This window comes from Nomascus leucogenys, chromosome 18 (genome assembly GCF_006542625.1).
Source record: "Nomascus leucogenys isolate Asia chromosome 18, Asia_NLE_v1, whole genome shotgun sequence".
NCBI classification, from domain to species: Eukaryota; Metazoa; Chordata; class Mammalia; order Primates; family Hylobatidae; genus Nomascus; species Nomascus leucogenys.
This window is the reverse complement of record NC_044398.1, coordinates 98,314,764-98,342,357: the sequence shown is the minus strand read 5'-3', so window position 1 is coordinate 98,342,357 and position 27,594 is coordinate 98,314,764. Positions and strand designations below refer to the sequence as shown.

Below are 27,594 nucleotides of genomic sequence, written 5' to 3'. Positions count from 1 at the left end.
CAGTTAAAGACCAGCCTGAGCAACCTAGCTAGGCCTTATCTCTACAAAAAAAATTGTAAAAATCAGCCCATCAAGGTGGTGTCATGCCCATAGTCTTGGCTACTCGAGAGGCTGAGGCAGGAGGATCGCTTGAGCCCAGGAATTTGAGGCTGCAGTGAGTCGTGATCGCGCCGCTGTACTCCAGCCTGGGTAACAGAGTGAGACCCAGCCTTTTTATTTGTGGATAGCTCAAAGAAGTCATTTACAAAATGCCTTTTGTTTTCAAAGCACAGCTTTTCATAAAAAGCAAGGCTCACGTTTAATAGATGCTCTGCTACACAGGTGTGTGTTGAGAGCCACTGGGGACTCAGGAAGCCCCGGGACCAGCCGGTGGTCAGAACTCATCGTCAGAATCGTCATGAGCCCCGCTGCAGACCTTGAAGGTCCGGGGTGTGGTCAGCTGTCCCGGGGATGCCGGGGCCAGGTTCACCCAGCCGGGCCCACGGGGCAGCACGTGGCTTTCATTGAGTCTGACGACGCGGTAGTTCTCGTAGTGGACGTTGTGGGTTATGTCCTTCAGGTCTTGGAGGTGGGAGCTGGGGGACCGGAGACGGTCAGACCCGATGGTGGTGTCCCCAGGGCCCCTCGCCAGCCCCCTAGCCCCGGGGCTCCCCACACCCTCACCGGATGAGCAGGTCTCTCAAGAGAGGAAATTCACAGTGCGCCATGTTCTCCACTGTAAGACATGGGACTCAGTATGGGCGCTGCTTAGTGAGCACTGAGAAAGTGCCTACTGTATGCACCACCTGACACCATTTCCCTTAACCCTTTTCCCACATTTCTCTTTATCCTATCCTGCCTTCCCTTTGTTGGTTCATTCATTCATTCATTCGTCCACTGTTGTGTCCCCAGTGCCTGGTACAGGCGGCTCCTACAAATAGCTGTAGAATGAATGAATCCACCAATCATTATTGTATTATATGTACAGTCGGCCTCTGTATCCATGGGTACCCACTGCGGGACTTGAGCATCTGCCGATTTGGGTATCCCTGGGGGTCCTGGAACCACCCTCTGCAGATAGCATGGTACACCTGTGTGCTATATCATAGGCAATAGTATAGTATATTTCTGGCTGGGCGAGGTGGCTCATGCCTATAATCCCAGCATTTTGGGAGGCCAAGGTGAGTGGATCACCTGAGGTCAGGAGTTTGAGACCAGCCTGGACGACATGGTGAAGCCCCGTCTCTACTAAAAATACAAAAATTAGCCAGGTGTGCTGGTATAATCTGTAGTCCCAGCTACTCGGGAGGCTGAGGCAGGAGAATCGCTTGAACCCGAGAGGCGGAAGTTGCAGTGAGCCAAGATCGCTCCACCGCACTCCAGCCTGGGTGACAGAGCAAGACTCTGTCTCAAAGAAATAAATATACATAGTATAGAATATTTCTTTTCTTTTTTTTTTTTTTTATGAGACAGAGTCTCGCTCTGTTGCCCAGGCTGGAGTGCAGTGGCGCGATCTCGGCTCACTGCAAGCTCCGCCTCCCGGGTCCACGCCATTCTCCTGCCTCAGCCTCTCCGAGTAGCTGGGACTACAGGCGCCCGCCACCAAGCCCGGCTAATTTTTTTGTATTTTTAGTAGAGACGGGGTTTCACCGTGGTCTCGATCTCCTGATCTCGTGATCCGCCCGCCTCGGCCTCTCAAAGTGCTGGGATTACAAGCGTGAGCCACCGCGCTCGGCCTAGTATAGAATATTTCTAATACGTGCAATAATACATCATCTGGCCGGGCGCAGTGGCACATGCCTGTAATCCCAGCACTTTGGGAGGCCGAGGTGGGCGTATCACGAGGTCAGGAGTTTGAGACCAGCCTGGCAACAAAGTGAAACCCCGTCTCTCATAAAAATACAAAAAATTAGCTGGGCGTGGTGGCAGGCACCTGTAATCCCAGCTACTTGGGAGGCTGAGACAGGAGAACCACTTGAACCCGGGAGGCGGAGGTTGCAGTGAGCCGAGATCACGCCACTGCACTCCAGCTCGGGTGACAGTGCAAGACTCCTTCTCAAAAAAATAAAATAATAATAATAATAATAATAATAATAATAATAATAATACATCAGGGGCTGCATCCTGGCTGCCCCTCCTGTCTCACTTTCCCTAGCTCCCTAAGGAGGTCTCCTCTCCCTCCCACCACAATCGCCTTCACTGTGCCTCCCCCACCTGTCCTTGTCCCGTCAGCTCTATGAAGACAGGGACCCTGTCAGTCCTCCCTTTACTGTGCACTGCAGTAACTGCACATAGCGGTGCCTGATACACAGTAGGCCCATCGTAATTTCCGGTCAGCCACTAGGGCAGCCTTGGGTATTGGGCATTGTGCCAAATGGTGGTTCTCCCCGCTCCAACACCCTAGGAAGTTGATGCACTGTGATGCCCACTTTACTGTGAGGAAAGCGAGGCCCAGAGGGTCCGCAAACTTGCCCACGGCCTCCCAGCTGGAAAGAGGGACCATTCCCCAGGCCTCTTTGTCCAGTGGGCTTCACCTTTCTGTGCCCTGTGATGGGTGCTAAGGTCGCCCAAGGCATAGGGCTGCTCTGGCTTCCAAACTGACCCCACCCGCATCCTACCCAGGGGCCCCACACTGACCTTCAATGATGCCCCACTTGGTCTTCCGGCCCAGGACACACCTCCCGTTCACCAGGTGCTCTTGGTCAGCCCCTACCACAGCAAAAGGGATTCGGTCCTGGGAAAGGAGAAGAGACAGAGATGGGAGGATTGACTTTGCTGGGGAGAAGAGAAGTCAAGGCACCCAGGCAGGAGAGGGGAGTCCTATCCTTTTCGAGGAGGGAACATAGTCGAAAGTGCACAGAATTCCCAAGTTCAAAGACATAAAGTCTAATTGGTGCCTCTGGCTGAGTGAGGTAGCTCTTGCCTGTAATTTCAGCACTTTAGGAGGCCGAGGTGGAAGGATCACTTGGACCCTAGGAGTTTGAGACCAGCCTGGGCAACATGGTGAAACACCATCTCTGCAGAAACTAAAAAATTAGCTGAGCATATAATCCCATTATATTATATAGCGTATTATATAGCTCATGACTGTAATCCTATAGCTCACTGTAGCCTTGACCTCCTGGGCTCAAGTGATACCCCCCGCCTCAGTCCCCTGAGGAGTGAGGACCACAGGTGTGCACCACCATGCCTGGCTACTTTTTCAACATTTTTAGTAGACATGAGTTCTCTATGTTGCCCAGGCTGGTCTCTAACTCCTGGGCTCAAGTGGTCCTCCCGCCTCTGCCTTCCAAAGTGCTGGGATTACAGGAGTGAGCTGCCACACCCAGCCTGCCTGTCTTCCTATATATAAAGTTTTATTGGCACATAGTCAAGCCTATGAGTCATTTTTGTCTATGGCTGCTCTTGAACCATGACATCAGAGTTGAATCATCGCAACAGAGACCCTACAGCCCAGAAAGTCTGAAACATTTACTACCTGGCCCTTTGCAGAAAAGGTTGTTGAACCCTATTGTAAACTCCAGTTGTTTACTTGATCATGGCCAGAAGCAGAAATTCAAACTTGTAAACTCCGAGGTGACATATATGGGTTTGTTTTTACTTCTGAATTCGTCTGTGATGGGGAATAATGTGGATGTTGATAATATTAGGCATGGTGGCTCACATCTGTAATCCTAGCATTTTGGGAGGCCAAGGCAGGCAGATCATCTGAGGTCAGGAGTTCAAGACCAGCCCGGTCAACATGGTGAAACCCTGCCTCTAGCAAAAATAAAAAATTAGCCGGGTGTGGTGGCGCATGCCTGTAATCCCAGCTACTCAGGAGGCTGAGGTGGGAGAATCACCTGAACCCAGGAGGTTGGAGGTTGCTGTGAGCCGAGATCCTACCACTGCACTCCAGCCTAGGCCACAGAACAAGACCCTGTCTCTGCTGGGCACGGTGGCTCACGCCTATAATCCCAGCACTTTGGGAGGCCGAAATGGGTGGATCACAAGGTCAGGAGATCGAGATCACCCTGGCCAACATGGTGAAACCCCGTCTCTACTAAAAATGCAATAATTAGCCAGGCGTGGTATTGTGCGCCTATAGTCCCAGCTACTCAGGAGGCTGAGGCAGGAGAATCTCTTGAACCCAGGAGGCAGAGGTTGCAGTGAGCGGAGATTGTGCCACTGTACTCCAGCCTGGGTGACAGAGGGAGACTCCGTCTCAAAAAAAAAACAAAAAACCTATCTCATAAAAAAAAAAAAAATTAAAAACAGAACAAACAAAACAAAACATTGTACAGTACAGTGGTTTTTAGTATTTGACCAGGGTTATGCAACCATCATCTCAATCTAATTTCACGTTTTCATCACACCTCCCAAAAAAACCCCATACCTTTTAGCAATCACCCCCCATTTCTCCCTTCTCCACAGCCCCTGACTACCACTAATCTAGTTTCTGTCTCTATAGATTTGCCTATGCCTATTCGGGACATTTCATATAAATGGAATCCTATAATATGTGACCTTTTGTGTCTGATTGATTTTTGTCTGAGAAACATGTTTACAAAGTTCCGCCATGCTGTAGCAGGCAGGTGACAGGGTGACAGTGCTTCATTTCTTTTTTTCTTTTCTTTTTTTTTTTTTTTTTTTTTTTTGAGACAGGGTCTCACTCCCTTGCCCAGGCTGGAGTGCAACGGCGTGATCTCAGCTCACTGCAACCTCCGCTTCCTGGGTTCAAGTGATTCTTCTGCCTCAGCCTCCTGAGTAGCTGGGATTACACGCATGCACTACCACACCCGGCTAATTTTGTATTTTTAGAAGAGACGGGGTTTCTCCATGTTGGTCAGGCTAGTCTCGAACTCCCGACCTCAGGTGATCTGCCTGCCTCAGCCTCCCAAAGTGCTAGGAATACAGGAGTGAGCCACTGTGCCTGGCCTTTTTTTTTTTTTTTTTTGAGAGAGGTCTCACTCCCTTGCCCAGGCTGGAGTGCAGTGTCACAATCTCTGCTCTCTGCAACCTTCACCTCCCAGGTTCAAGCAATTCTCTTGCCTCAGCCTCCCCAGTAGCTGAGATTACAGATGCGTGCCACCAAACCAGGCTAATTTTGTATTTTTAGTAGAGACAGAGTTTCACCATGTTGGCCAGGCTGGTCTCGAACCCTTGGCCGCAAGTGATCTGCCCACCTCAGCCTCCCAAAATGCTGAGATTACAGGCATGAGCCACTGTGCCCAGCCTTGAACTGTACACTTTTAAAGGGTGAACTTCATTCCTTTTCATGGTTAAGGGATAGTCCATGGCAGGGAATAGGCCACACTGTGTTTCCCCACTCATCTGTTGATGCATATTTGGGTTGCTTCCACTTTTGGGGCTAAAATAAATAATGCTGCTATGAACATTCATGTACACATTTTTCTGTGAATGTATATTTTTGTTTCTTTTGGGTATACACGTAGGAGTTCAGTTGCTGGGTCATATAGTAACTGGATGTTTAAGCATTTGAGGCACCACCAGACTGTTTTCCAAAGCGGCTGAGCCATTTTACTTTCCCTCCAGCACTAGGTGAGGGTTTCAGTTCCTCCACATCTTCCACAGCATTTTTTTTAAGCTGGAGTTTTGCTCTTGTTGCCCAGGCTGGGGTGCAGTGGCACAATCTCGGCTCACTGTAACCTCCACCTCCAGGATTCAATCGATTCTCCTGCCTCAGCCTCCTGAGTACCTGCGCTTACAGGCACCCACCACCACGCCCGGCTAATTTTTTGTATTTTTAGTAGAGACGGGGTTTCGTCATGTTGGCCGGGCTGGTCTCGAACTCCTGACGTCAGGTGATCCACCCACCTTGGCCTCCCAAAGTGCAGGGATTACAGGGCTGAGCCACCGTGCCCGGCCAACACATTTTTTTTTCTGAGATGGAGTTTTACTCTTCTTACTCAGGCTGGAGTGCAATGGCGCGATCTCGGCTCACTCACTGCAGCCTCTGCCTCCCAGGTTCAAGCAATTCTCCTGCTTCAGCCTCCTGAGTAGCTGGGACTAAAGGCGTGCACCACCACACCCAGCTAATTGTTTGCATTTTTGGCAGAGATGAGGTTTCACCATGTTGGCCAGGCTGGTCTCCAACTCCTGACCTCCAGAGATCTGCCTGCCTCGGCCTCCCAAACTGCTGGGACTACAGGCGTGAGCCAGTGTGCCTGGCCCAATGCTCTTTATATATTCAGGATACAAGCCCCTTATTGGGTATGTGATTTGTAGACATTTTCTCCGACTCTGTGGGTTGTTAGTGTGAGCTGTTATTTCTTGCTCACTTTGAGCTCGTGGATTCGTGGAGAATCATATCTGCTAGGAATATGTGCACATTTCCCTGAGATGTAGAGAAAGATGAGTCTTTGGATGGAAAGGATGTGTGGGAAGGAAATCAGCTCGCCCACCTCCCGCCCCACAGCCTCTCACCCGTAACTTGCTGTTGAGGATTTTGTCATTGATGTCCTCGTCAAAGCACATCTGGGGGTAGATGTCGATGCAGTGGGTCCTCAGGTTCTGCTGGATCTGGAGATCCCGCACAGGTGACCTCAGTCCACCCTGCCCACTCTGCCCTCTGCCCCGCTGACCGCAGCCCTGCCCAAGCACCCAGATCACCCTGCGCCTGAAGGCTTCTCGCTCCTCCATGGTCAGGCTGTCGGCCCGGGCAATCACGGGCACCACATTCACAGACCGGCACAGCCGCTGCAGGAACTCAATGTCCAGGGGCCGCAGGCTGCCAGAGGCAGGGCAGTGATGGGGGTGGCGGTGGTGGTGAGTGTATAAACGACAGCAGCAGGGCAGCGGGGAGAGGGGGCAGCCAGCAGCCCAGGTTGGGGACCCCTTCTCCTCCTCCCTGCCCCATGCAGGTGGTCCTCGCCTTGCAGGTGCAGCCCCCTCACCAGTGCCCAGTGGGTGGCACAAAGTACACGCAGCAGTGCACCCGGGTGTCTGGGATGTGGCGCTGGCGGGTGATGAGTATTTCCTCCTGAAGGTACCGCTCGTATTGCTCGTTGATGTAGCCCAGGATGGGGTCCCAGCTGAAGCGGGAGGTGGACCCTCCCCTCAGAACTGCGCGGTGCCCGGAGAGCCCCACCCCTCTCCTCTGTGTCCTCTGGGCGGTCCTCCCTTGGGACAACGAATCGTCCTAGTTTGCCTGGGACCTCTGGGTCACCCCGTTACTTTCCCCCACTTCCCTGCATCATCAGAGAGACATAGACAGACCTCTTGCCATTCTCAGCTTCACTGTCTGTAAAATGGAGACAACAGTAGCACCTACGTTGCAAGTTAGGGAGGGGTGAGCATTAACTGCGTTAAAGGGCCACGGCTGGGCCCAAACCACCAAGGACTCGAGCCTGATGGTTGCAGGGGTCTCCCTCCTTCTCTTTGAGTCCCTTTCCCTCTTGGGTATTGTCAACGCTGTAAGTAGCCAAACCGATCCTTTTAAAAACAGGTGTCAGGCTAGGCCCGATGGCTCATGACTGTAATCCCAGCACTTTGGGAGGTGGAGGCAGGAGGATCGCTGGAGCCCAGGAATTCGAGGCTAGCCTGGGCAACATGGGGAAATGCCAACTCTACAAAAAATACAAAAATTAGCTGGGTAGGGTGGCATGTGCCTGTGGTCCCAGGTACTCAGGAGACTGAGGCAGGAGGGTCCTTGAGCTTGTGGAGGTCAAGGCTGCAGTGAGCCATGATCTCGCCACTGCATTCCAGCCTGGGAAACAGTGAGACACTGTCTCTAAACAAATAAATAACTAAAATGAAACCAGGGCCAAGTGCGGTGGCTCATGCATGTAATCCCAGAGCTTTGGGAGGCTGAGGCCAGTGGATCACCTGAGGTCAGGAGTTCGTGACCAGCCTGGCCAACATGGGGAAATCCCCATCTCTACTAAAAATACAAAAATTGGGCTGGGTGCGGTGGCTCACACCTGTAATCCCAGCACTTTGGGAGACTGAGGTGGCGGATCACCCGAGGTCAGGAGTTTGAGACCAGCCTGGCCAACATGGTGAAATCGTGTCTCTACTAAATAAACACAAAAAAGTAGCCGAGCGTGTTGGCGGATGCCTATAATCCCAGCTACTTGGGAGGCTGAGGCAGGAGAATTGCTTGAACCCCGGGAGGCGGAGGTTGCAGTGAGCCGAGATTGTGCCACTGCACTCTGGCCTGGGCGACAAGAGCGAGATTCTGTCTCGAAAAAAAGAAAAGATCACACAGCCTGCCTGTTCCAGGTCTGGGGTGTTTCCCAAAGGTTGAAGGGGGAGGGGCAGGGACAGGAAGGGACAGCCATGGCTTGGCCCCCACCTTTGAGAACCCACCACTTGTCGCTGGGCACAGTGGCTCACGCCTTTAATCCCAGCACTTTGGGAGGCCGAGGCCGGTGGATCGCCTGAGGTCAGGAGTTCAAGACCAGCCTGGCCAACATGGTGAAACCCCATCTCAACTAAAAATACAAAAAAAATTAGCTGGGCGTGGTGGCGGGCGCCTGTAATCCCAGCTACTTCAGGATGCTGAGGCAGGAGAATCACCTGAACCTGGGAGGCGGAGGTTGCAGTGAGCCGAGATCATGCCATTGCACTCCAGCCTGGGTGACAAGAGTGAAACTCTGCCTAAAAAAAAAAAAGAGAGAGAGAGAGAACCTACCAGTTGTCATTGTTGATCTGGTCCCCGAAGCCGGGCGTGTCCGTCACCGTCAGCTTCAGCTTCACACCCTTCTCCTCTATGACTGTGGAGGGAGAGCAGAGTCGGGAGAGATTGGACCAGCGTGGGATGGGGTGGGGTAGGGTGGGGTGAGGTGTGGGCAGGGGCTCACTCACCATGGGTCACTGAATGCAGCTGCAGTGTCTGGGGTGTGGGCACCCCCAAGCCCGGTGGATTTGACTTCCACACTTTGGACTTGAACAGCGTGTTCACCATCGTGGACTTGCCCAGCCCGCTTTGCCCTGGGAGTGGCAACCGGATGACAGCAGTTAGGGTGGGCATTTTAGGCAGTTTTTCTCTAACTCTACTTTTCTATTTTATTTTTGGAGACAGGGTCTCACTCTGTCACCCAGGCTGGAGTGCAGTGATGCAATCCCAGTTCACTGCAGCCTTGACCTTCCCAGACTCTAGTGATTCTCACACCTCAGCCTCCCGAGTAGCTGGGACTGCAGGCACACGCTACCACACCCAGCTAATTTTTGCACTTTTTTTTTTTTTTTTTTTCTTTTTGAGACGCAGTCTCGCTCTGTTGCCCAGGCTAGAGTGTGGTGGTGGGATCTTGGCTCACTGCAAGCTCTACCTCCCAGATTCACGCCATTCTCCTGCCTCAGCCTCCCGAGTAGCTGGGACAACAGGTGTCCGCCACCACGCCCGGCTAATTTTTTTATATTTTTAGTAGAGACAGGGTTTCCCCGTGTGAGCCAGCATGGTCTTGATCTCCCAACCTCATGATCCACCCACCTCGGCCTCCCAAAGTGCTGGGATTACAGGCGTGAGCCACCACGCCCGGCCTTGCAGTGTTTTTTTATTTTTAAGACAGGGTCTCAATCTGTGACCCAGGCTCGAGTGATCGCAGCTCACTGCAACCTCCGCCCTCAGGTTCAAACAATCCTCCCACCTCAGCCCCCTAAGTAGCTGGGATTCAGGTGCATGTCACCATGCCTGGCTGATTTTTAAAATTTTTTTGTAGAGATGGGGTCTTGCTGTGTTGCCTAGGCTGGTCATGAACTCCTGGCCTCGAGGGATCCTTCTGCTTCAGTCTTGCTCTGTCACCCAGGCTGGAGTACAGTGGCGCAATCTCAGCTCACTACAACATCTGCCTCCCAGGTTCAAGCAATTCTCCTGCCTTAGCTTCCTAAGTAGCTCCTAAGTACAGGCGCCCACCACCACACCTGGCAAATTTTTTTATTTTTAGTAGAGACGGGATTTCACCATGTTGGCCAGGCTGGTCTCGAACTCCTGACCTCAAGTGATCCTCTTGCCTTGGCCTTCCAAAGTGCTGAAATTACAGGCTTGAGCCACCACGCCCGGCCTCATTTTTGTACTTTTTGTAGACATGAGGTTTTGCTAGTCTCGAACTCCTGAGCTCAAGTGATCTACCCGCCTCAGCCTCCCAAAACCCTGGATTATAGGTGTGAGCCACCGCTCCAGGCAGATTTTTGTCTTTTAATGACTCAGCATTTCTCAAATTTTTAATGACAGCATCCCTGTGAGGTGCTATTATCAGGCCCACTTAACAGACGGGGAGGGGCGACAGGCTGCCAAAGGTGAGGCCACATGCCCAGGCATGCATAGCACCGTGAGTCTGTCCTGCCGTGGGCCCCACCTCTCACTCACCCACCACCATGATGTTGAACTCAAACCCCGTCTTCATAGCCTTGATCTTCAGCTGGTCCAGCACAGCCTCAATGCCCACAGGACCAAGCATCTCGCAGTGTGGGGCGCTGGGGCTGGAGGGCCTCGAGGACAGGCAGGGAGAGGGGGAGCGCCTCAGGGGGTCCATGGGGGCCGAGGGTTCGAGATGCCTGTCACCAGGTGGGTGGGGAGAAGGGGGTCACTGGGGCTCAGAGGAGCCCACATTGCCCTCTCATATCTGAACCCCTATTTGAGCTTCGCTGTTGGCCAGCCCCCTCCACACTTCACACCTTTGGTGTACCCTAAGTGCCCGCAGTCCCAGGGTGTGGCGAGGGTGCCTGTGGGGATCCGTTTCTCCAGGGTGCCTCAACCCCCATCCAGAGAGGCTTCCCTGCCCAGGGGTCTGCCCTGTCCCCACCTACAGCCCAGGCAGGGACCTCTTAGGTCGCTTCCCCCAGCAGAGCCTGGAGGGCCAGGCAAAGTCCAGGATGGGTGTTTGCAGCCAGGCTGGAGTCCTGGAGGGGCTTCAGGGAGTGTGTGTGGGGTGAAGTGGCTCCGGTCCCAGCAGGGAACTTAGGCAGGGGGCTCAGGAGGAGGGGCCCCCACTTTCCCCAGGGGGACACACAACAGAGTTGATAAAGACAGAGAGCGAGAGAGATGGCACAGGCATGAAGGTGACGGAGACACAGAGAGCGAGAGACCAAGGCCAGGCAGGGAAGACGGCTGGGAGGGAGCAGTGCAAATAGTCCACGGGGGGCAGAGAGAGAGAGAAGCAGCCTGCTGTGGCACCTGGTGGACGTGGGTCCTGGTGGAGCTTCCAGGAGCTGCCTTGTCCTGGCAGGGCCTGGTGTGTGTGACGGGGGAGGGGAGAGGGTGACAGTTAACCGAAGAATCTGAGCTCCATCTGCACTTGCTGTGACCCCCACCTGGGGGCTTCTCTGCAGCAGGAGCAGGAACTGTTACCGTTCTAATCCTCAGAACGACCCCAGCCTAGTAATACAATGATCCCCACGTAGAACCAGGGGCCCGGGGCCCCCACATCAGCTGGGCTTCCACCTCTAAGCTCACGCCCTCAACCACTCTGCTGGGGTGAGCAAACCCAGGCCCCACAGCCAGCTAGCGGGACATCCGTGTCCATGATTGGCGCTGTGTGTTTTAAGTTGCAGCGTCAAAAACATTAAGAGATTGCTCTAGCAAATATTTACCCAGTCCTGACTCTGCACATGGCATCATCGTTCTAGGAGCCCAAAGATGTTAATTTGTTTAATAATCAAGCCCTGTGAAGTAAGTGCTGTTACTACCCTCAGTTGATAGATAAGAGAGGGTCAAGTGAGGAGGTGGCAGAGCTGGGAATTACTGGCTCTGAATCTGTGTGCTCACCCTCTGCCTTTTTCTTGTTTACAGAAACATCTAGATTTCCAGCGTATCTTAAGAGATTATCACCCTGACTTGAGATGCCCTCTTTAAATGGGCCATGTGCTTTCCAGACCGTGGTCCTCACCTCTCCCTTATTGTCTCTCTGATAAGCTGTGTCTTTTTTTGTTGTTTGTTTTTGAGACAGCCTCGCTCTGTTGCCCTTGCTGGAATGCAGTGGCGAGATCTCGGCTCACTGCAACCTCCGCCTCCTGGGTTCAAGCAATTCTCCTGCGTCAGCCTCCCAAGTAGATGGATTACAGGCATGCACCACCACGCTAATTTTGTATTTTTAGTAGAGAAGGGGTTTCACCATGTTGGTCAGGCTGGTCATGAGCTTCTGACCTCAAGTGATCCACCAACCTTGGCCTCCCAAAGTGCTGGGACTACAGGCATGAGCCACCATGCCTGGCCTTTTTTTTTCTTTTTTCCTTTTTTTATTTTCTTTTTCTTTTTTTTTTTTTTGAGACGGAGTCTCGCTCTGTCGCGCAGGCTGGGGTGCTGTGGCACGATCTCGGCTCTCTGCAAGCTCCGCCTCCCAGGTTCACACCATTCTCCTGCCTCAGCCTCCCCAGTAGCTGGGAGTACAGGCGCCCGCCATCACGCTTGGCTAATTTTTTTGTATTTTTAGTAGAGACAGGGTTTCACTGTGTTAGCCAGGATGGTCTCGATCTCCTGATCTCGTGATCTGCCCTCCTCGGCCTCCAAAAGTGCTGGGATTACAGGCGTTAGCCCCTGCGCCCAGCCATTTTAAAAATTTTTTTGAGACAAGGTCTCACTGTGTTGCCCAGGCTGGTCTCAAACTCCTGGGTTCAAGTGATCCTGTCACCTCAGCCTCCCTAAATGCTGGGATTATAGACGTGAACCACCATGCCCAGCCTGATAAACTGTTTCTTATACCAAGTCCGTCTCACACAGTTAATTATTTCTTACCTGTTTCCTGGTACCTGACTTCACAAGGCTTAGGCATTCCTGTGTCCTTGGTGTTGGCAAATGTTTTCTTTCTTTTTTTTCTCCTTTTCTTTCTTTTTTCTTTTTTGGGACAGGGTCTCACTTTGTCACCCAGGTTGGAGTGCAGAGGCACAATGACAGCTCACTGCAGCCTCGACTTCCTGGGTTCAAGTGATCCTCCTGCCTCAGCCTCCCTAGTAGCTGGGACTTCAGGTATGTAGGCCATGCTGGGCTAAACTGTTTACTTTTTGTAGAGATGAGGTCTCCCTATATTGCCCAGGGTTGTCTTGAACTCCTGGGCTCAAGGGGTACAGCTGCCTCAGCCTCCCAAAATGCCACCAGACTCAGCCTGGCAAGTGTTTTCTGTAAAGGGCCAGATGGTCCCTATTTTAGGCTTTGCTGGTCCTAAGTTCTCTGTTGCAACTACTATGCAACTTTTCATTGCGGTGAGAAAGTAGCCACACACAACAGGTAAACAGATGAGCGTGGCTGTGAGCCGAGATGGCGCCACTGCACTCCAGCCTGGGCGACAGAGTGAGACTCCATCTCAAAAAAAAAAAAAAAAAAAAAGAAAAGAAATAGAAGTATGTCAGGTGCAGTGGCTCACACCTGTAATCCCAGCGCTTTGGAAGGCCGAGGTGGGCACATCACTTGAGGTCAGGAGTTTGAGACCAGACTGCGAAACATGGCGAGATCCCGTCTCTATTAAAAATACAAAAATTAGCTGGGCATGTTGGCGGGCGCCTGTAATCCCAGCTACTCGGGACGCTGAGGCAGAAGAATCGCTTAAAACAGGAAGGCGGAGGCTGTAGTGAGCCAAGATTGTGCCATTGTACTCCAGCCTGGGCAATAAGAGTGAAACTCCGTCTCAAAAAAAAAAAAAAAAAAAATTCAGTGGCATTTAGTACATTCACAATATGAGCAACCGGCTAGGTGTGGTGGCTCACGCCTGTAATCCCAGCACTTTGGAAGGCCGAGGGGGGCGGATTGCCAGAGCTCAGGAGTTCAAGACCAGCCTGACCAACATGGTGAAACCTCGTCTCTACCAAAAACACAAAAATTAGCCAGGTGTGGTGGTTCATGCTTGTAAGCCCAGTGATTCGGGAGGCTGAGGCAGGAGAATCTCTTGAACCTGGGAAGCGGAGGTTCCAGTGAGCCGACATCGTGCCATTGCACTCCAGCCTGCCAGCCTGGGTGACAGCAAGACTCTGTCTCAAAAAAAAAAAAAAAAAAAAAGGCCAGGCACGGTGGCTCACACCTGTAATCCTAGCACTTCGGGAGGTCGAGGCGGGTGAATCACCTGAGGTCAGGAGTTTGAGACCATCCTGGCCAACATGGTGAAACCCAGTCTCTACTAAAATACGAAACTTAGCTGAGTGTGGTGGCAGATGCCTGTAATCCCAGCTACTCAGGAGGCTGAGGCAGGAGAATTGCTCGAATCCCGGAGGTGGAGGTTGCAGTGAGCCGAGATGGTACTACTGCACTCCAGCCTGGGCAAAAAGAGCGAAACTCTGTCTCAAAAAAAAAAAAAAAAAAAAGGGAGGATTAGAGTCAGAGGAGGATGTGAGCCTGGAAGCAGAGGGTGGAGGGATGGGAGACCACAGGCCCAGGAATGCCACCAGCCTCTAGAAGCTGGACAAGGCAAAAGATGGACTCTGCCCTAGAACCTTCAAGATGAACACAGCCTGGCCGACCCATTTTAGACTCTGACCTTCAGAACCGTAGGGCAATAAATTTGTGTTGTTTGAAGCCACTAAGTTTGTGGTAATGTTACGGCAGCATCGGGAAATGGATACATTAGGTGTGTGATGGGCTAATGGCTTCACTTCTCCGGGCCTGTTTCCTCATCTGTAAAACGGAAAAAGCACTAATACCCACTTTAGGATTGCTATGAGGAATAAACCAGATGACACAGCACAGTGCTAGATGCAGAGCCTCACATTAGCTGATATTTTCAAGTACAAAATAGAGAAAATAAGGACGGTGAAGACCCCTAGTACAGCTGGCCTTCAGTATCCACAGGTTCCACATCTGTGGATTCAGCCAACCACAGACAGAAAATATTTGGAAAAAAAATCACATCTGTATTGGACATGTACAGACTTTTTTGCTTACTATTCCCTATATAATGTAACAATTATTTACCTAGCATACATTATATTAAATAAATAAATATATATATATAATTTTTTTTGGAGACGGAGTCTTGATCTGTCATCCAGGGTAGAGTGCAGTGGTGCCATCTTGGCTCACTGCAGCCTCTGCCGCCTGGGTTCAAGCGATTCTTCTGCCTTGGCCTCCCGAATAGCTGGGATTACAGGAGTGTGCCACCGTACCCGACCAATTTTTGTATTTTTATTTATCTCTTTTTTTTTGAGACGGAGTTTCGCTCTTGTTGCCCAGGCTGGAGTGCAATGGTGCAATCTCGGCTCACCGCAACCTCTGCCTCCCGGGTTCAAGCGATTCTCCTGCCTCAGCCTCCCTAGTAGCTGGGATTACAGGAATGTGCCACCACGCCCAGCTAATTTTGTATTTTTAGTACAGACATGGTTTCTCCATGTTGGTCAGGCTGGTCTCAAACTCCTGGCCTCAGGTGACCCGCCTCTGCCTCCCAAAGTGCTGGGATTACAGGCGTGAGCCCTGAGGCCATTTTTTTTTTTTTTTTTTTTTTTTTTTTTTTTTTTTTACAGGGTGAGCCACCATGCCAGGCCATTGTATTTATTACAAGTAATCCAGAGATGATTTAAAGTATAGAGTATATGCATACGTTATAGGCAAATACTGCCTCATTTTATATCGGAGACTTTAGCATCTGTTGATTTTGGTACCCACGGAGGTCCTGGAACCAATCTTTGAGGATTCCAAGGACAACTGCATGATGCAGGCACACCTGTCCTAGCTGCTCAAGGGTTGTGGGATGCAGGCAGGTTTTCTCCCCCTTCCCTCTCCCTCCGGTCTCTCTCATTCATGAAGTCAGCAGCGGCCAAGCACACAGGTGTTCCCAGCTGCATATCTGCGATACTGAGGAAAGTTAAGAAGTCCCAGGAGTGAAGAGGCCACAGGCCAGGGTCTTCCTCCCTGGGCCTCCAGCAGTGGGGAGCCAGGGAGCGCACCTGCTGCGCCTGGGCCCTCTCCCCTGGGCTTGGCGGCCTCTGCTGGCCCTGGGGAGGGCGGGGCTGGTTGCCAAGGCCTCAGGTAGTGTGGAGCCGGAAGCAGGAAGCAGCCTGTGCTCCCCAGGACCTGCCTGGTTGGGGGAATCGGAGGCTTCTAGGAGGTAGGTGGGGGCATGGGGGCCTGGGGGCTGGGCCGCCAGGGGGAGAGAGGGGAGATGACAGTGGTTGGGGAGAAGGTTGTCAGGGTAGGGACCACGGGGCTGGGCAAGGAGAGAGGCTGGGCCTGGGGCCAAGGGAAAAGTGGAGTGGGAGGGGGCGGGGAAGCTGGCGCTGGGCCAGGAGCGGGCAGAGGCTGGGCTGTGGGAAGCCTGGATGAGGTCCCTGCTGAACTGAGACCAGGGTTCTGATGCAGCCTCTGGGGGGCCAGGGCAGGCGGCACTGTGCACGCCAAGATGGCTGTGTCCACAGAGGAGCTGGAGGCCACGGTTCAGGAAGTCCTGGGGAGACTGAAGAGCCACCAGTTTTTCCAGTCCACATGGGACACTGTTGCCTTCATCGTCTTCCTCACCTTCATGGGTAAGTGTGGCTGTGGCCTCCGGGTCCCCCCAGCCCCCTGCCCTGGGCTCCAGGTTGGGGCCACACCTGGACACCTGTTCTGTCCCCAGGCACCGTGCTGCTCCTGCTGCTGCTGGTCATCGCCCACTGCTGCTGCTGCAGCTCCCCCGGGCCCCGAAGGGAAAGCCCCAGGAAGGTGAGCCCCTGGAAGGTGAGCCCTGCTGGCCTCCGGGACCTGCACGGAACTGTACTGGGGGTGGAGGAGGGAGGTGAAGGGAGTGGTGGGAAGGGTGCTCATCCCCCTAGGAAACAATGAGCGAACCTGCTCGGTCCCGCTGTGCTTCTCGTGCAGGAAAGATCCAAGGGAGTGGATAACTTGGCCCTGGAACCCTGACCCTGTGTGTCCTGCCCAGTGGCAGTAACAAAGCCTTCTGTCTGCCCAGAGCCTGAGTCTGCAGTGTCTTCCAGTCCCCGTCTGGGTGGGCGACATGGGACTCGCCGCCCCACTCAGGTGCCCATGTGGCCTCTCCAAGCCTTCAGTCAGCATGACTGTGCCAGGTCATCCTGGCTCACCTAGCTGGGAGGGGAGCTGGTCTCAGACTCAGCGGCCTGAAGTCCCAGGTAGAGCTCTTGTCGCCACCCCATGGGCTTCTTGGCAGCCCAAGGGTCCCCTCTCGACGGTAGGTTCTGTGCCCAGCCCTGGCATGGCGCAGGGAGTGGGGAAGCCAGACTCTGGGAATAGGGGAGACGGCTGGCTCCTGAAGCTCACGGCCACTGACTACCAGGGAACCCCTGCCTGGGTCCCCAATCAGACAGACAGACAGGGGCTCCAGGCGGAGTCTCATGATCTTTATTTCTTAGACAGCCCTGGATTGGGGCTATGGAACACAGTCACCAGCACTACACTGACTCCTAAGGTGGCTCTGTCTGCGGCGTTCCTGACCATCCCCTGGGACTCAAAGCTCAGTGCCATCCCCCCCACCCCACGCCCTCCAGGGGGAGGGGACAGTGAAAGGGAGAGGAAGGAGAGCCCTGGGCCTGGCCCTGTCCTGAGTCCAAAGATTCCCATGGTGACCAGAAGGGCGGTATTGGGAATGTGGGACACCCTCGGCCCCACCTCCCTGACCTCCCCACTACCCCAGCAGACCAGCCTCCCTTCGTCCTGGCGCTTCCACTGTCCGTTCCCGGCAGTGCAAATGTGTTAGGTGGGAGAGGGGGTGGGATAGGGAGATAAATAGCAGCCTGGCGTTGGCACTGGCTGGTGCTCTGTGGTGGGTATGAGTAGGGGACAGGGGCCGCCTTCCTGGAGACAAGCTCCTGGGTGCTGTGATCAGAAGGGTCTGTAGCTCCAATAGCTGGAGAACACGGAGATCTGCAAGGGGAGAGGGTGTGATGAGTGGCTGGAGGGGGATGGGGTGGCCCAGGGGAGATGGCAAGGTCGCCCAAGGACAATATGTCAGGACAGGGCATTGCTGCCTAGCAGTGCTGTGGGGTACACCAGACCCCAAGGTTGGGGCGCTCTGAGGGTGTGGCAAGAATGCTTAGAAGCCCTTCCCCTAATGAAGGTGCTCGGCCCGGGCCCCACCTTGTCCTTGAGCTGCTGGCAGAGCTGCAGGGAGACAGTGAAGTAGACCAGGGCGTCGTTGAGCCAGGGGATCACGCACTCCACTTTGTGCACGTGGCTCACCTCCAGGCGCTGAGAGCCCCACTCGCTGTGGGCGGTGAGAGGGTCCCTGAGGAGGGGCCCGGCCCTCCAGGTGCGGAGGGATGGGGTGGGCGTGCCTGAACCCCCCTCCCCTGCCTACTTACAACATGGCCCCAGGGCTATGCAGCACCGCGCCTCCGGCTGGGCGGAAGTTCTAGGGAGAACAGCACCAGACCCGTCAGGCCTTGCAGAGTGTGTGCATGGGGGCAGTGGGCCGGGCAGGGGTCCCTCCTCACCTTGGTGGAGTTGGGCTGCAGGGCATGCAGCTGGTACACTGTGAGGCAGAGCTTGTTGAGGTTGATGTAGACGTTGACCAGCAGGTCGGAGGGCAGGGCGGGCGCGAACATCCGCTGCGGGAGGCAGGTGGGATGAGGCCCTTACAAGCCCCCAACCCAGGCTGGATGGAGCGGGGCTCTGCAGTCACTCATGGAGTCTGCAGGGGACCCTAACCCCACCCCAGAGATGCTCTTCTCATCAACGGGGGCTTCCAGACTTTTCCCAGGTGCCCCAAGTATCTTCCCGTGCTCTCAGGTTTGGGAACCACTAACCCAAAACAGGGTTAATGTATTTTGGGGGCATAGGACAGAAGCCAAGGAACCCATCCCAGAAACCTGCCTAGACAGAATATTCCAACTATAATCTGGGGGTGGCACCCCTCGGCGTCTATCCTGAGGGCAAGCTGGGCCCCGCTGTGGGGGCCACTCGCCTGGAGCAGGGGCTGGCAGTGGCACTCACTGTGAGGCCGCTGGCAGCGATCTCGGGGAGGGTGAGGGTGGCGGGGGTGGTGAGCCGGTTTCGGGCTCTGGTCAGCTGCAGCATCACTGCGTCCATCAGCTGCAGGGAGAGACGGGGTTGGCTCTGCTTCCTCCCGTGTCCCCATGCATCAAGGAACAACAGATACGGTAGCTCCCACTCCCGCCCAGTGGCTACGGTTCCCAGGGCCCGAAACTCAGCAGCAGGGGCCTGTTAAAGACAGGTAGTTGGGCTCCAGCTGGGTGTGGGGGAGGGCAGGACGTCAGCACTAATGTCAGTCAGGATGGAGCTGATTCACTGCACAGGGATCCCAGGTGCTGGATCAACGGGGAGGGGAAGGTCCTGGGAGGTCAGTCCCAGGGGCACAGGCTTCGTGGACAGGGGTACAGGCAACAAAGGTTGGCTGCAAAGGGCCAGAGAGGGCTTCCTGGAGGAGGCGATGGATGGCTGGGTTGAGGTTTTCAGGGGGGTAAGCCAGGGTCACGGCTGGTGGATGGTGGGACCACCTGGAGCCCATTCCTTCCCTTTGCCGTGGAGCAGAGCCCTGGCAGACTCCTCAGAGCCCCAGCTTTCATGCCATTCAGCTGTGGCCATGAATACCAGGGTGATGTGGCTCCCAGGAAACACGTAAGGGCTGACTGGGGGTACAGGGGCTGCAGCACCCTAGGGTGGTTACAGTTCTCGAAGGGATCTTAGTCTGTTTGGTTCTAAGTGTGAGGAAACAGAGGTCCAGAGAGAGCAAGTGAACCACTGGAGGACACACAGCGAGTCAGGAGCAGAACTCAAGCATGAGGTCAGGTACCCAGGTCAGCTCTTCACCCGTGCCACGTGGTTAATGTGAAGGCTTTCACTGCTGCTGCCGGCAGCAGTGTGTGCCGAGTGCTTACTGGCGGCCCCGTGACCTGAATTATCATGGTCAACAGTCACTCCAGCTTGCCCCCGACCCCACAGGTAGAAAATGGAGACACGGAGTCCGCAGGTAAGTGCTTAGTGGTTGCACAGCTCAAAGTGGAGGACTTGGGATTGGAATCCGGGTGTGATTCCAGATCAAGGACGTGGGACTAGGCCCAAGAGTCAGGCCTGGGGGCAGCTCACCTTGAGGACCTCAGCGCCCGTCTTGAATTGGTAGCTCTGGTCCCGGCTGGTAAGCAGGTAAATGGCTTGGCTCACATGGTTTCTGGCATCCTGGATCTGGAAGCAGGGGTGATCCAGAGGGGTCACGCCAGCTTCCATGCGGCCAGAAGGGGAGGGTGGGTGCTGCCTGCCTGCCTGCCCCAGGTCATTCCACTTTCCACACTGTCATCCCTGCGCCTCAGAGGGCCAGGTCCGCGCCGGGTGATGGGCGCCTGGCATCACCTGGGGCAGGCCTGGTCTCTGCCCGAGCTGACTGCCTCCTCCTTTCTAAGGGATGGACAGACAGTAATGCCCAAGACAAGAGTCTGTGCGAGTTGCGGAGGGAAGCAAACAGGGTGACATGGCAGGGGCAAGGGCGCTGAGATGGAGACAGTCGGGGTGGAGCGGGCAGGGGAGGAGGCCGGGGCCCAGTGGTACAGGAGCTGCCAGAGAGCATGGGCCTCATCCCAGAGCCATAGCAAGTCCCTGGAGGCTCTGGGCAAGCGAGTGACTTTCCAGAGAGCTCCTGAACCATCTCATCCAGCCAGCTGCTGTGGGGACTCCACAGCCCCGACATGGCCCTCGGGGCTCTCAGGCCAGGTTCTCTACCTCCCTACGTGGCGCAGGCTCCAGGGCTTCAGGGAACGCCTGCCCCCAGCTTTGCTGCTAGGAAACACCCTCTCAGGCTTGCTGTGGCCACAGATCCCCAGGGCTAGTCCCTCTCCAGGGAGGCCCCGCGGCGGGCCTGCTGCCGCCGGTCCTTGTGGCTGAGCACTAGCCAGGAGGGGCGGGGTCACCTGCTGTAGCTTCCACTGCTTGTCCTCCCGGAAGGCGAAGTGCAGCAGCTGGTTGTTCCGGGGCATCTTCAGGTTCACGTCCTGACAGGCAAGAGTGGGGTGAGCCGGGCAAGAGGGGGCGCCTCCTGCCACAGCCACTCTGAGCCCTTAAACTCAGGGCAGAAACGGGGTGTGTTGTGGCTCAGGTCTTGGCCGCTGTGTAGGGCAGAGGGTCTTCCAATGCCTTGACCGTTTGGGGGGTGAACAGGGAGGTCAGGAAACAGGAAACCAGGCCCAAGAAGAGCCACAAAGAAGTGAAATGGAAAGAGGTGAAGAAAGGGGAAGGGGAAGAGGGAAGGCAGCCTCTGTGAGGCTCTGTGCAAATGGGGTGCATCTAGCATCTACAAAGGCCAACAGATGGAGCCCAGGAGGGGGGGCCTCCCTCCATGCCTTGGTGCCCGGCACAGAGTCGGGTGCAGACTGGAGCTCAGGCATTGGCTGATTCAACTGTGATGTGTGGCCAGCCTAATCTGCCAATGCCCATGTTTCACTGGTCCAGACGCCAAGCCAGGCCGTGTGCAAAGAACCCCTCTCCTGCACCTCTTACTGAATCTGCACACCGATCCCGGGAGGAGGTGTGGGGGTTGCTGCCATTTTCCAAAGGAGAAAACTGAGGCTAGAGAGATCAAGGGTCCCGCCCAGAGTCAAAGGGCTTGTACAGAGAGAAAGTGGGAGCTCCCATGCTCTTCCCCACTGGCAGGATGGGAGGGGACAGGGCCGGGGGACTCACCGCCTGGCTGAGGGCATCCCCCTGCAGAGTCAGCACACCCTTCACCTGGTCTGTGCTGTAATATGTGGCGTCAGAGCGGTGCCTGTGGTCACCCCCCCACCACCCAGCCCTCCCTCCCGGCGGGCTGCCCCTCCTGTCCCATCGCACACCCAGCTGGTCTGCAGGACAGGGCTATGGCCATGCCTCCTACCCCCAAGGTACCCATTTCCCCGGTTTCCGCCCAGCCCAGGCTCACCCACAGCTGCCTAGGATGAAGTTCTCTTGCTTGGCGGGCCCCTCAGTGCCGGAGCCCGGCAGAGTGAAGCGCAGAGAGGCTTCCTGTGGGACAGAGGGAAGGAGGGGAGCTGGTAGTGCCCACTCAGGCCCAACCCAGTGCTCCTTCCAGAGGCCCCCCTCCCTCCAAGTCAGCGGCGGGAAGGAACAACGTGGCCTGGCCTCACCTGGGTTCAGCTGCGGTGGGAAGACCCTGCCCAAGCCCCCAAGGCACCTAACCGCGAGCCCGATCTCTGCTTATCCCACAGTCCCTGAACACCTCCTGTGTGCCCGCCTCGGGGAATACAGAACAGACAGGGGCAGTCTCCCAGCTTGGTTGAGGGGGAAAGGGGCAAGGGGCAGAGTCAGGGAACGAGGCACTAGTCATGGTAACCCGCGGTCCTGGGCCACAGCAAGCACTGCGCCGCTTACTTCTGTGAACTGCCTGGCTCATTTATCTACACCCCAGTCTCGCGAAGCGGGTACTGTTATCTCCCTTTTGCCAATGAGAAAAGGGAGGCCCAGGGAGGTTCAGTGACTTGGCTGAGGTCACACTGCTGGGCAGAAGCAGAATTCTTAGGCTTCCAGATTGGATGCGGCTGCTCCCAAGGCGGCCTTCCCCGACCCGAAGCCGGGCGGGACTGAAGCTCTTGCTAGCACCCTCGTCGGGACTCGCCCCTGCCCGCACACAGGTACTTATATAATGAGGTCGGCTCGAGTTCGCGGAGGCGAGGCCCTGCCTGAAAGCCGCAGCGGCCGAACGCTGTAGGCGCTCAAGACGCAGCCGCGGGGCCCCAGGTGGAGCCAGGGAGATGAGGAGGGAGGGTCGCCACGCCCGGCGGGGCAGGGCGCGGGTCGTTACCTTGAGGATGTCCTGCAGCTGTTTCAGCACAGCGTGCACCTCGTCGTGCAGCAGCCAGCGGAACTCCTCCTCCTGCGGGACAGACCCGGCGGTCACGCCCGGCCCCGCCGCCCCGCCGGCCCGCCCGCTGGCCCGCGCGCCTCACCAGCACCACCCGCTCCGCCGCCGTTGCTGCCATCACGGTGGCCATGGCCGCAGGCCGCCGCCGAGCGCCCTCCCCACCGGCCGCTGCTCCAGTCCACCAATCTTCCTGTCCTCGGTCCTCCAGTCCTCGCGTCCGCCGCCGGCGTCTGGCTCCGCCCCCACCCCTGATTGACTGAGCGGGCACCACCCCGCCCCCAGGCCAACTCCGTGCTCGCGACTGGCCGGCGCTTGTCGGCCCGCCTCGGCTCCTGAAACCTGCGGGCGCCCTGGAACGAGACTAGCGGCTGAGGGAGTGAGGCTCGCTCCGGCTGGCCAGGGACGCGGCCGGCACCAGCCTGGGGCGCCCGCTCGGGGGCGGAGCTCCCGTGTCGCCCCCAGGATATGATAAGGCGCTCTGCCCCACTCGCGCTCACTCATTGGTCGCCAGGACAGTCTGTCTCCGCTCCTCCTCCCTATTGGTCCGCTTGGCTCCGTTGGTCGCGGTTCCAACCCTGCAGCTAACCTCGCCGCGACTCGCAGGTCCGTCTGCCCCCGGACGCTGAGGTCCCGAAAACCCACGCCGGCCCCGCCGCTGCCCTCTCCTCCCACCCATCTCGCCGAGGGCGAGGGAAGCAGGACTCCTGCGGCACAGCTGTGTTACCAAGAAATGTTTTATTTTTCTTGCAGTAGCTTTGTTAATTGCACAAAATCATGTTTTGTTTTTGCCATTTAAACATTATCACACAATCCTATTCTGAAAGACAAATGTTCATTAAAAACAAAGCAAAAATAAAAATTCACAACCTTAATTACCTAGATTTGTCATTTAAAGGTTTAAAGAAAAAAAGGGAGGGGCTTTCTTACAAGCTTTTTCACAAGTGTCACATTTTCTCCTTAAAAGGGAAGGATTTCAAAAGAAAGGTGAAATAGCTTAAACAGAAATATTCATAAAAAGGAACTTTACAGAATTGTCAACAATATTAAGACAACATTGACTAACCGGTTTCATTACCGCATCTTCCCCCGCCCCCACCCCCAGTGTGTCCCGCCAGGACTAGAACAGGCTTTGTGTTCAGACAGAAATGCTTCAAAATCCCAGTGAAATGAACTGTGCTAAAAACCCGACAGGCATCTTCCCTGCCCTCCCCCCACTCGTCTTCTGCAGTCCTCTAACCCAGTTTCTAATCTGTGACAGGGGCCAAAGCTGTGAGGGGGGAAGGACCCCGCCCTAGTGTGGCCATCTTATATATAATTACATATTGCATCATAAATGCTGGCCTTCCTTCTGCAAATTATGATTTTGGAAAATCCAACCCACGCAGAGGAATTTTAAAAAAACTGACATCCCTTGGGTGACTTTTTTTTTTTTGCAACATCCCAAGCCCCCCCCGGTCCCCTATCCAAGGAGAAATGTAGGGCCTCTAGGATGTCCCAGACCCACCTCGGAGGGCCAGTCAGTTCAGGTAGGTCAGGCCCAGTTCTCTTCCCTCCCGACAGACCCCGGGCCCGGGAAGCACCGAAGACCATGATGCTGGCTGGAGTGAAGACACTCGTTTCCGTATCAAGAGCTGAGCCTAAGAAATGCTCATCGTTGGTCAGGCTGGGTCTGGGCCAAAGAAGGGACAGACAGAAAGAAATACTGTCTCCACGGGAGGAAGACGGAGAGGAGGGAGGATGGAGAGCGGTGGGCATGCAGGGGACTTGGCAGGGCAGGCTGGAGAAGGTAGGACCACCGGGAGGGGACCGAGGTCAGAGCGGCTCTTCAGAGCCAGGTGAAGAGTCTGTGGCCTAACGGAAACAGGAAGGAGCGCCCCCAACCCCCACTCCTCTTGGCTCATCACTAGTGGCCCTGAGGACCCCCTCCCGAGGGCTGGAATGCAAATCCAAATACTAAAACAGCCTAGGGAGGAGCGAGCGCCCGCTGTGGCAGTGGCGTCTGGGGCGTGGCTTCGAGGCGGTGAGGGCCGGGCCTCCATGCTCACCTGCAGGCCGGCTGCTTGCTGCACTCCCTGGAAAGCCAGCGCCCCATCTTCTCAGGACTCTGCCAGTCTCTTTTCAGTTCACAAAGGCGTCTATGGAGCGCTGGGTGCACACTGGACGCTTAGACGTGAACATCTTTCTCAGCTCATCACCTGAGGTTGGAGAGCCCCAAGGGACCCTCTGTCTGGAGTCTGTACTGGCTCATCTTGGCCCAAGGCCACTCCTTGTAGGGAATCCAGTGGGGGATGTGGACATGACTACAGCCTCTTCGCTCTGGGGGAAGCTGTGGGAAGGCTTCCAACTCTCGTTGCTGATTCTAATTCCTTGACTGGAAGGGGTTTGAGATAAGACAAGCTCGGAGGAAAAAAAGCCAGGCAGCAGTTTCTGGGCAGCTTCTATCCTGGGGCGAGCGTGTGTGTGTGTGTGTGTGTGTGTGTGTGTGTGTGTGTGTGTGTGTGTATGTGTGTGTGTGAACACATAGCCACTGTGTGTGTGTGTGTGTATGTGTGTGTGTGAACACATAGCCACCATGTGTGTGTGTGTGTGAACACATAGCCACCTGGTCCAGGGGCCAGTGCCCAGCTCAAGAGCTTTCCCACACGCCAATCCTGCTGACACTCGTCCCCTCCCCACTGGCCTCAGGGGAAGGGTGCTGCTGTGTGCTGTGCTCATGGCAAGTCTCAAAGTCTGTATAAAAGGAAATGGAGATAGGCGGGCTGGTCCAGAATGAAGTCCCAGGCCCCCGACCCCAAGTGGGGAAGAGGGGGTCAGAGCGGGTATTGGAGGGGTGGGGGCGGGGTGTCGACAGCTTAGTGTATGTAGGCTCGGTACACGGCGGACATATCGTTGTCGGACTGGTCCAGCGCCTTGGCTCTTTTGTACACCTGGAAAACAAAGAGATGGCTCAGTCTCTGGCCCCAGAGCTGCCTTCAAGACCTAGACCTGATTCCTGGAGACAGTGTTGGATGTGGCTAGCAGGCAGTGCTGGAGCCCTGGCTGTCTGGGTAGGAATCCTGTTTTGACCTTGCACGAAGCACCTCTGTTTCTCTAGGCCTCAGCCACTGTGCTTCTTGCTCTGGAAGAAGGAACAGTACCCCGGGGATCTTGTGAGAATGAAATGTACTATGGGATATAAAACATTCAGCATTGGCTGGGCACTGCGGCTCATGCCTGTAAGGCCGAGGTGGGTGGATCACCTGAGGTTAGGAGTTCGAGACCAGCCAGGCCAAAAAGGTGAAACCCCATCTCTACTAAAAATACAAAAATTAGGGCCAGGCGCGGTGGCTCATGCCTGTAATCCCAGCACTTTGGGAGGCCAAGGTGGGTGGATCACGAGGTCAGGAGATCAAGACCAGCCTGGTGACCATGGTGAAACCTCTTTTTTTTTTTTTTGAGACGGAGTCTCGCTCTGTCGCCCAGGCTGGAGTGCAGTGGCGCAATCTCGGCTCACTGCAAGCTGCGCCTCCTGGGTTCACGCCATTCTCATGCCTCAGCCTCTGAGTAGCTGGACTACAGGCGCCCGCCACCACGCCCAGCTAATTTTTTGTATTTTTAGTAGAGATGGGGTTTCACCGTGGTCTCGATCTCCTGACCTCGTGATCCGCCCGCCTCGGCCTCCCAAAGTGCTGGGATTACAAGCGTGAGCCACTGCGCCCGGCCTCGGTGAAACCCCTTCTTTACAAAAAAAAAAAAAAAAAAAAAAAACAAAAAATTAGCCGGGCATGGTGGCAGGTGCCTGTAATCCCAGCTACTCAGGAGGCTGAGGCGGGAGAATAGCTTGAACCTGGGAGGCGGAGGTTGCGGTGAGCTGAGATCGCACCACTGCACTCCAGTCTGGGCGACAGGGCGAGACTCTGTCTTAAAAAAAATAAAATAGAGCAAAACTCTGTCTCAAATAAATAAATGAATAAAAAATAAAACAAGGGCAGATGAAACACCCAGGACACCTATACCTCAGAGTGAGAGTTCTCACACCTGTGGTGCTTCTGCCCCCAGGGGATATCTGGTAATATCTGGAGACATTTTCTGTCACCTGAGGAGGGGCTATGTCACTGGCGTCTGGTGGGTGGGCTACCCAACATCCTGCAGTGCTTGAATAGCCCCCACACACAAAATGGCAGTAGTGCCGAGGTTGAGAAACCCTGCCTTAAAGGATGAGGGAGAGGGAGGAGGAAAGAAATGCTTCTATGTATTTGCAAAGTTTTTACATTTAAGAGGAAATGGTACAAGATTAACTATTTTTTGTTTTTTTTCCCTTGAGACAGGGTCTTGCTCTGTTGCCCAGGCTGGAGTGCAGTGGTAGGATCACAGCTCATTGCAGCCTCGAACTCCTGGGCTCAAGCAATCCTCCTGCCTCACCTGCCTCAGCCTCCCAAGTAGCTAGGAATAGGGTGCTCACCACCCTGCCCAGCTAGTTTTTTAATTTTTTTTTTTGTTCAGATGGGGGTCTTGCTATGTTGCTCAGGCTGGTCTCAAACTCTTGGGCTTAAGCAATCTTGCCTCGACCTCCCAAAGTGCTAGGATTACAAAGATCACAAGTATGAGCCACTGTGCCTGACAAGATTAACTCTATGGTAAGCATTTATACTGCAATCTGTAGAGTAACCACTAAAAAAAGAATGCAGAGGCAAATTAAAATAGAAAATAGATAAATGAAACTGTTTTGTTTTTTTTTTTTTTGAGATGGAGTCTCGCTCTTTTGCCTAGGCTGGAGTGCAGTGGCGTGATCTTGGCTCACTGCCAGCTCTGCCTCCTGGGTTCATGCCATTCTCCTGCCTCAGCCTACCGAGTAGCTGGGACTACAGGTGCCCGTCACCACGCCTGGCTAATTTTTTGTATTTTTAGTAGAGACAGGGTTTTACCCTGTTAGCCAGGATGGTCTCGATCTCCTGACCTCGTGATC

The 27,594-nt window shown here is 54.8% G+C and overlaps 4 protein-coding genes across 10 annotated transcripts in view; 1 reads left to right on the top strand and 3 right to left on the bottom strand.

Annotated features, from left to right (window-relative positions):
- Positions 1-253: 253 nt before the first annotated feature.
- SEPTIN12 (septin 12) lies at positions 254-11,877 on the bottom strand. Of its 2 annotated transcripts, XM_012497219.2 has the most exons (10): positions 11,096-11,877; positions 10,289-10,476; positions 8,788-8,913; positions 8,615-8,696; positions 6,876-7,013; positions 6,592-6,709; positions 6,406-6,501; positions 2,617-2,713; positions 664-715; positions 274-575 (listed from the first exon to the last, which is right to left on the bottom strand). In XM_012497219.2, the coding sequence occupies exons 2-10, from the start codon at positions 10,452-10,454 to the stop codon at positions 374-376; spliced, it is 1,077 nt and encodes a 358-aa protein (XP_012352673.2). In that variant the 5' UTR covers positions 10,455-10,476; positions 11,096-11,877; the 3' UTR covers positions 274-373. The 2 variants fall into 2 exon arrangements, with proteins under 2 accessions (XP_030654639.1, XP_012352673.2); XM_030798779.1 differs by lacking the exon at positions 6,876-7,013 and having other exon boundaries at positions 254-575; positions 11,096-11,208.
- Positions 11,878-15,406: 3,529 nt separating this feature from the next.
- On the top strand, positions 15,407-16,782 carry SMIM22 (small integral membrane protein 22). Of its 2 annotated transcripts, none has more exons than XM_030798777.1 (3): positions 15,407-16,359; positions 16,449-16,534; positions 16,691-16,782. In XM_030798777.1, exons 1-3 carry the CDS (start codon positions 16,236-16,238, stop codon positions 16,730-16,732), a joined length of 252 nt encoding a protein of 83 aa, XP_030654637.1. In that variant the 5' UTR covers positions 15,407-16,235; the 3' UTR covers positions 16,733-16,782. The 2 variants fall into 2 exon arrangements, with proteins under 2 accessions (XP_030654637.1, XP_030654636.1); XM_030798776.1 differs by having other exon boundaries at positions 16,449-16,549; positions 16,691-16,781.
- A 384-nt stretch (positions 16,783-17,166) lies between these two features.
- On the bottom strand, positions 17,167-23,073 carry ROGDI (rogdi atypical leucine zipper). Its single transcript, XM_003269238.4, has 11 exons — positions 22,735-23,073; positions 22,590-22,661; positions 21,711-21,793; positions 21,476-21,530; positions 20,707-20,787; positions 19,892-19,987; positions 18,779-18,877; positions 18,280-18,393; positions 18,148-18,197; positions 17,924-18,050; positions 17,167-17,710 (listed from the first exon to the last, which is right to left on the bottom strand). Exons 1-11 carry the CDS (start codon positions 22,777-22,779, stop codon positions 17,669-17,671), a joined length of 864 nt encoding a protein of 287 aa, XP_003269286.2. The 5' UTR covers positions 22,780-23,073; the 3' UTR covers positions 17,167-17,668.
- Positions 23,074-23,365: 292 nt separating this feature from the next.
- The window catches only part of GLYR1 (glyoxylate reductase 1 homolog), a 47,966-nt gene continuing 43,737 nt past the window's right edge, over positions 23,366-27,594 (bottom strand). For 4 of the 5 annotated variants that reach the window (XM_003269239.4, XM_030798773.1, XM_030798774.1 and 1 more), the window contains one exon: positions 23,366-25,576. In XM_003269239.4, the coding sequence (XP_003269287.2) occupies positions 25,502-25,576 (75 nt within the window). In that variant the 3' untranslated portion in view covers positions 23,366-25,501. The remainder of the gene's footprint in view (positions 25,577-27,594) is intronic. The other variant, XR_004026781.1, reaches the window with a different exon arrangement.

Excerpts from the sequence above, each read along its gene's own strand:
- SEPTIN12 (XM_012497219.2), bottom strand. The coding sequence starts at position 10,454 with ATGGACCCCCTGAGGCGCTCCCCCTCTCCCTGCCTGTCCTCGAGGCCC. Across the intron at positions 8,914-10,288 it reads GTTCAACATCATGGTGGTGG|GGCAAAGCGGGCTGGGCAAG; the intron begins GTGAGTGAGAGG and ends TGCCACTCCCAG. Across the intron at positions 2,714-6,405 it reads TCCTCAACAGCAAGTTACGG|GACCGAATCCCTTTTGCTGT; the intron begins GTGAGAGGCTGT and ends CTCCTTTCCCAG.
- SMIM22 (XM_030798776.1), top strand. The coding sequence starts at position 16,236 with ATGGCTGTGTCCACAGAGGAGCTGGAGGCCACGGTTCAGGAAGTCCTG. Across the intron at positions 16,360-16,448 it reads CGTCTTCCTCACCTTCATGG|GCACCGTGCTGCTCCTGCTG; the intron begins GTAAGTGTGGCT and ends TTCTGTCCCCAG. Across the intron at positions 16,550-16,690 it reads GGAAGGTGAGCCCCTGGAAG|GAAAGATCCAAGGGAGTGGA; the intron begins GTGAGCCCTGCT and ends CTTCTCGTGCAG.
- ROGDI (XM_003269238.4), bottom strand. The coding sequence starts at position 22,779 with ATGGCCACCGTGATGGCAGCAACGGCGGCGGAGCGGGTGGTGCTG. Across the intron at positions 21,794-22,589 it reads AGCTGCAGGACATCCTCAAG|GAAGCCTCTCTGCGCTTCAC; the intron begins GTAACGACCCGC and ends TCTGTCCCACAG. Across the intron at positions 17,711-17,923 it reads GCCAGCAGCTCAAGGACAAG|ATCTCCGTGTTCTCCAGCTA; the intron begins GTGGGGCCCGGG and ends CTCCCCTTGCAG.